Raw genomic sequence first — 6,355 nt, forward strand, 5'->3', positions numbered from 1 at the left:
CTCCCTAACTCCCCCTGGACGGAAGACAAAGGCTCCTGGACTCTGGCAGTCAGACCCACCTGTCTCTGCAGCCCCACCCCGGCCCTGCGTTCTCTATCCCTACAACGCACCACCCCCTCCTGCCCCAGAGTCTTCTTCCCCTTCACCTGGCTACCTCGACTGGCCTGTCAGACCTCAATATGAACACAAAGGACTTCCTCTGGGAAGCCCTCTCATGGTTTTGTAACTCAATCACCCAAACTCCTACTTTTTAGTTACACCCACTGGTCATAAACACCACACCCACTAGGCTGCAAACCCTGACACTGACAATTTGGCTCAACCTTTTATCCCCAGCACCCAGCTCAGGACCGATGCTCAATGAATTGTTCACACACCCACACCCACACTCTTTTCCACTATGGAAAATTAACCACTCATGTCAGCTTTCCAGCCACAGAACCAGGTAGTAACCTACCGGAGGCACTTTGAAGTCCAACGATGAAGCATCCAAAGTGTTCTCGAAGCCCTCCCCATCTACCTGAAAGACAAAATGCAAGACTACTTTGTGGAGATAGAATTATGAATGCCAAGGCTTACACCTCACCAGTTTCCAGGCCACCTACACGTCTATTTCCTGCACAATGCCTACCGCCATCTGCAAGCCCACTGCTGAATCACAGCAGCCCCCCTTACCCACAAGGGATATGCTCCCAAAGCCCCAATGGATGTCTAAAACTTCAGCCAGCGCCAGACCCCACATACACTGTGTTTTTTCCTACACTGGCAGGCAGGTAACGTATATAGCGTGGATAACTGGACAAAGGGATAATTCCCGTCCCGGCAGGATGGCGCAAGGTTTCATCACGCTACTCAGAATGGTATGCGATTTAAAACTTAGGAATTGTTTATTTCATTTAATATTTTTAGACCCGGTTGACTGTGGGTAACTGAAACCTCAGAAAGAAAATCCATGGGTAAGGGGTGGGGGGCCTACAGTATTCAGTTTATCACCTGCCTCCTGGCTCCCAGGCCCACTCCAGGACTAGGTGGCACCAGCAACTCTGACAGAGGCTCACAGAGGGCTGGCGCTCTGTCCACACTGGCCAAATGAATGAACGAGCAAATTCATTTCCCAGGCAGTTTCCACACACTGGTGGTCAGCATATACCACCCAGCCGCAGAATTTCCAAAGCTGAACTCAAAAGGAAAATGAACTTTTACACTCCTCCGATTTCACTTGGTAGCAATGCTTTTCAAATAACAATAGGGAATTCCCTGGCAGTCCAGTGGTTAGGACTCCACACTTTCAGTGCCAAGGGCACAGGTTTGATCCCTGGTCAGGGAACTAAGGTCCCACAAACCACGCAGCTTGGCCAAAAAATAAAAAATAAAATAAAATAAAATAACAATAACTGGGCACTTTCTTCTAGAGTACTTTGTATAAAATAAACATTTAACTTGACTGTTTTCTCTTTTTATTATCTACTACACACAAAAAAAACTGGTATCCTAAAGGTTATTAAGTTAGAAAACCTTTTAACTTTTTAAGTGAAATATAAAAATACTCCTCCCCATGTACTTTTTTCTTTTTCTAGGTTTGGATGTTTCCATTAACCAAGAAGTTAGAAGCCAAGTCCATTCTATGGAAATAATTCACACACAACAGAATCTCACTGAGAGGACAAATCAAAGCTCACTGCCTAGCCTAGGCTGAGCTGTGGTGATAATGTGAAATTTGTGACTTTTGACCTTTAAGGTTTAAAGTTCAGTCCTACAAGGGCACTTTTTCTTCCAATTTAAAGCTAGAATGCCTTAAATAAAACCAAACTAAGATGGCTGGGCATGCCAAGGTGGTGAGATTAAACTGGCAATAAGTTCTAGGAGGGCTATGAGAGAGCTCTATGGCAACAGATAACAAATGAGAAGCTGGGAAAGCGACACCAGCAACAGAATTAAAGCCCTCCCTATACAAGAAGTTAATAGTGGATTCCTTTAATTGGAGGGGTTCTTCTGGGGGGACAAATACCTTTCTTCACTGTATTTCACATCTTTTAATATAACTGTCTAAATTTACACATGGAATACATCTTTAAAATATCAACAGGATTATCTGGATGGCGAGATTATGAACTGTTTTTTTCTTACCTTTCTACAGTTTTTTTTTAAACCTTTTTTCTTTTTAAGGAAAATACTTTTTATCAACAGTGTCAACCTTTCATTCTATAACTTATGCTAAGAAAAGTGTCTCCTACCCAATTATAAAAATATCCTCCAACAATACAGAAAAGTTATCCGTTAATTAACATCTGACCTATGTGGAGTTTAAATGGATATAATTTACCTCAAGGTTTAGACACCGAATTAAGTGTTTGTTTATGGTGACTGGTGATTTAGCTGCGTGCTCTGGCTCTGACAAAGCACATAAGCAGCGAGGAGCCCCAGGGCTGCAGCGCGCTGTACTGCATCTGCGTTACCTACAGAGTGTGCTGTGAACTGAGCTGGGAGCTCTCTCAGCTGCACGGCCACGTAGTCTTTGCTCTCGCATAGGGACTCGAGAATGCTGTCAGCGCCATCCTCCCCGAAGTCTGGAGCACCGCTATTCTCGACTTCAGTTTCTTCTAACACATTAACGTCCATCATGTCAATATTCTGCAAACTCTCCAAACTTGCTTCCATGTCCTCCTGTAATGAGGAACGAAAGGTGTCAGCGACCAGGGGGACCAGAATGCGGAGCTCCTGCCACCATCTCGGCTGTGATACCACATACCTGCCCGTCTCTGGAATCTTCTTCCAGGCCATTGTCTTCTGTGCCTTCCTCCTCCGTCTTTTGTCCTAATTACAGAATAAGTTTTCAATCAGACAACATTCAGGTTCTGGCCTCATAATTAGTTTATGCAGGATGACACAGCTCAATCTTGGTGAGAACATGTTACAGGGAAGCTAAATGTGCCTGTTCTTCTATCATGTATAGTTCTGTCTCAACTGGAACATAAAAATCTAGGATTTCTGTAACACTATCAAAGTATTTTGACTTTGCACAAAATATCCAAAAGCTTCAAAAGATCTCAAAACCACTCCAAACTAAGACTAACATCCCTAAAGAAAAATGAGCAAAGGATAAACATAGGCATTTCCCAATGAGTAAATTAAAAAATGTAATGTCCATATAGCACCCAAAGAACTGAAACCTAAGAGAGCAAGCCCAACGACGGACCTGCTGGTTCCCCTTCACTCCACCCACTGTAAGCCGGCCCCCTGCCTTCTGTCATTCTTCAGCCCAGGAACTTTTTTTTGCTCAAGGCAAAAAGGCAAAGGCTAACATAAAGTCAATTTTCACCCTGAGTTCTGTGAACGCAAAGGGACTACTGAGAGTTATGTTAGGTATTCTTAATGGGGCTGGAAGGGAAGGAGAGTGGAAACTTCTAGACTCAGAAAGGAAGTAAAATCTTTGCGCTCCCTATGTAAAAACAGCCTTAAAAACATACATAACTTTATCCTGGAATTCCCCTTAGGATGTGCACTAAAATGTCTGACAAGGAATTCAAAACAAAGGTTACTTATTCTATGGAGTGCATACAGACTAAATAGCCCAAAGGGAAGCAAATTATGGCATGTTATGCTCAAACGTGGGATGCCAGTATGGGGAGTCAGGGCAGGCGTGGGCTGTAATGCGGCGATGTTTGAAGACATTTTGGTGTTATGACTGGCAGTGCTACTAGCATGTAGTGGACAGTGGCCAGGGATTCTGTGCAGCACACGGTAACACACAGGACAGCACCCTACCATAAAGCACTCAATTCAAATTGCCAACAGTGCCGAGTCTGCAAAACCCTGTGGCATACCACACACTTTGCAACTTAAAAAAGAAAAAATTGTGCCTTTAAAGACTATTTAATGATTTGGAAAAATGTCCACAAAGTTACCACATAGATCTACTCATTAAAATGCATGTGGATATTTTATACACGCAAGTGTGAAGATGCAGTGGTAGAACATACAAATGGATATGGCTAAGGCAATCCATCAACCACGGTTAAAACACTGAGCAATAAGAGCTACTTTCATTTTCACTTCTATAATTTTTTAAAAAGAGAAAATTAAACGCAAGAAACCTCAATCTTCACTTTACTGAAGTTTAGCTGATTTATTGATTTTGCTGTACAGCAAAGTGATTCAGTTATACATATACTTTCTTTTTCATATTCTTTCCATTATGGTTTATCACAGGACATTGCATACAGCTCCCTGGGCTATACGGTAGGACCTGTTGTTGATCCATCCTGTATACAATACACTGCACCTGTTAACCCCAAACTCCCATTCCATCCCTGCCCTAACCTCCCCCACCCCCCAACCACAAGTCTGTTCTCTCTGTGAGTCTGAAGAAATCTCAATCTTTGATTAAAGATGCCAACTGCAATGTCTACACTTAAGTTATCTCGTTTGCCATTATTATCAGTGATTACTCAAAAAATATAGTTTTATTACACGTTGGGCACCGTGCTCTTCGCATTATTTAATACTCCCCACAATGCTAGCAGGTTTATTATCTGCATTTGATGCAAGAACTTCGCGCTGCTCCAAAGCTGCAACTCAAAAACTCAGCTGTACCACCTCCCATTCTATCTAAACCCTGAATATCCTTTTAAAATACGCTGTTTAAAAATGTTTGATAATTGCACCCAATTTCTAGGCCTCAAATAGTAGCCTGCAGTACCCACAAAGAATGTAAATAGGAGAGGCAGCCCAAAAAACAAAAAGCCTCACCAAAAAGCACCCTAAGTGGGAGTGACAATGAGACAAATGCTGGGCAGACAGGCTACACCCAAATCCCAAGGGCCTGCTCTTGGCTGACTAAAAGCTGAAGGGTGGAGGGGAACGGGACAGCAGACAGGCACAGACACCAGAAAATCAAATTTTAACCCCAAACGTAACCTAATTCAAAATTTTAATCTTGCAAAACGCACCCACAGTTTTCAGCAATTTTGCGCATTTAGATGAGCTGGGGAAAGGACCCCTGTTCCTACTTACAATGAAACTTAAAAAGTTCAGCTACTTTTCACTTTTGAAAGGCAGTGGTTACTCATGAATTCCCAGATTTAGTCCAACTTTGTGGCAGACTCTGGAAACCAACTGGTTGATTCCTATTAATCTCAAGGACCTAATTTCAACCAGGCCACCATGAGGACCTAGCACTTCATATAACTAACCATGTGCCCACATGCCTCCAAAGGACACACCAACTCTACAATTTGCAGGAGCTATCCTCTGCCCCAGGACCTCACCCACCTGTTTCTTCCTTGAAGGGGAAGGGACCAGTGCCTTTTAAATCCGAAATCCCAGCAACAGCTACCTGTACTGGTAAAAACACTCTCTTTACACCAATGGAAGTAACTATTATCAAGGCTTTTCTGACAAAATGCTAACTCCAAGTAGCTTTGATTTGACTTATGCTTTAACCCAGACATTCAGACGTATATTTGAAGCACTCAGCTCAGGTTTAGTTTTTCTAATGATTCAAAGATCCCCGTAGAAGCCAAGAACATTTTGATTAGTAGGGCTTGAACCTCACGGTTTTAAATGAGCATCTACACAAAAAAAGTTCTAAACGATTATCAAGTTGTGTCAACTATTCAAAACCAAACTTTCAGATCACAGGTAACTTGACAGCAAAGTACAAAGAGGTATTTGTATGTTTCCTGCTACAGACCCATCCCTCACGATCTGTGTTTGTTTGGACGGTCAGCGTTTATAGCTGAGATACGGACAGTTTCACAAGCAGTAAACACACACCAATGTTTTAGACTTCAATTCCTTATGTAACCTAACTCAAAAATTTAACCTTTCAAAACATGTGCACAAGATTTAAACAGATGAGTTCTGGAAAAGCTGTTCTGCTAAAACAGCTGTTAAAAACATAAACTGAAGTTGTTGAAAATGCTACAAGGTCATTTCGTTTTACTTTCTAAGCAGCTGTCTCCCATTGCCTGAATTGAGCACTTCTTTAGATGAATGGGACATATACAGCTGTGAGAATTTTTGTGCAGCAACCTTCAAGAAAATAAGCCTGTCATGTGGGAGTTTCAAATTACACTGTCCTTACCACAATAAAATCTGATACTGAGAGCGACAGCTAATGAGGTTCCGAAGTTTTATGGAAGTAAAGCCTCCCCAAAATAAGTCTTATCAGCCATAAAAAATGGAGCACTGATGTATGTTACACCATGGATAAACCTTAAAAACATTATGCTCAGTGAAAGATACCAGACACAAGAAGCCACATGTTATATGATTCTATTTATATGAAATGTCCAGAATAGGCAAATCCTTAGAGAACAACCTCAATTAGATATTGCCAGGAGGGAGCGGGGGG

At 42.2% G+C, this 6,355-nt stretch overlaps 1 protein-coding gene across 1 annotated transcript in view; it reads right to left on the reverse strand.

Moving 5' to 3' along the window:
• Nucleotides 1-6,355, reverse strand: part of SAFB2 (scaffold attachment factor B2) — a 34,612-nt gene that overhangs the window by 25,682 nt on the left and 2,575 nt on the right. The window contains exons 3-5 of the mRNA XM_007460543.1: nt 2,750-2,814; nt 2,461-2,664; nt 458-520 (exon numbers count right to left, since the gene is read on the reverse strand). Of these exons, the coding sequence (XP_007460605.1) occupies nt 458-520; nt 2,461-2,664; nt 2,750-2,814 (332 nt within the window). The remainder of the gene's footprint in view (nt 1-457; nt 521-2,460; nt 2,665-2,749; nt 2,815-6,355) is intronic.

The sequence above is a fragment of the Lipotes vexillifer genome, unplaced genomic scaffold (assembly GCF_000442215.2).
Source record: "Lipotes vexillifer unplaced genomic scaffold, Lipotes_vexillifer_v1.1 scaffold1011, whole genome shotgun sequence".
Taxonomy (NCBI): Eukaryota; Metazoa; Chordata; class Mammalia; order Artiodactyla; family Lipotidae; genus Lipotes; species Lipotes vexillifer.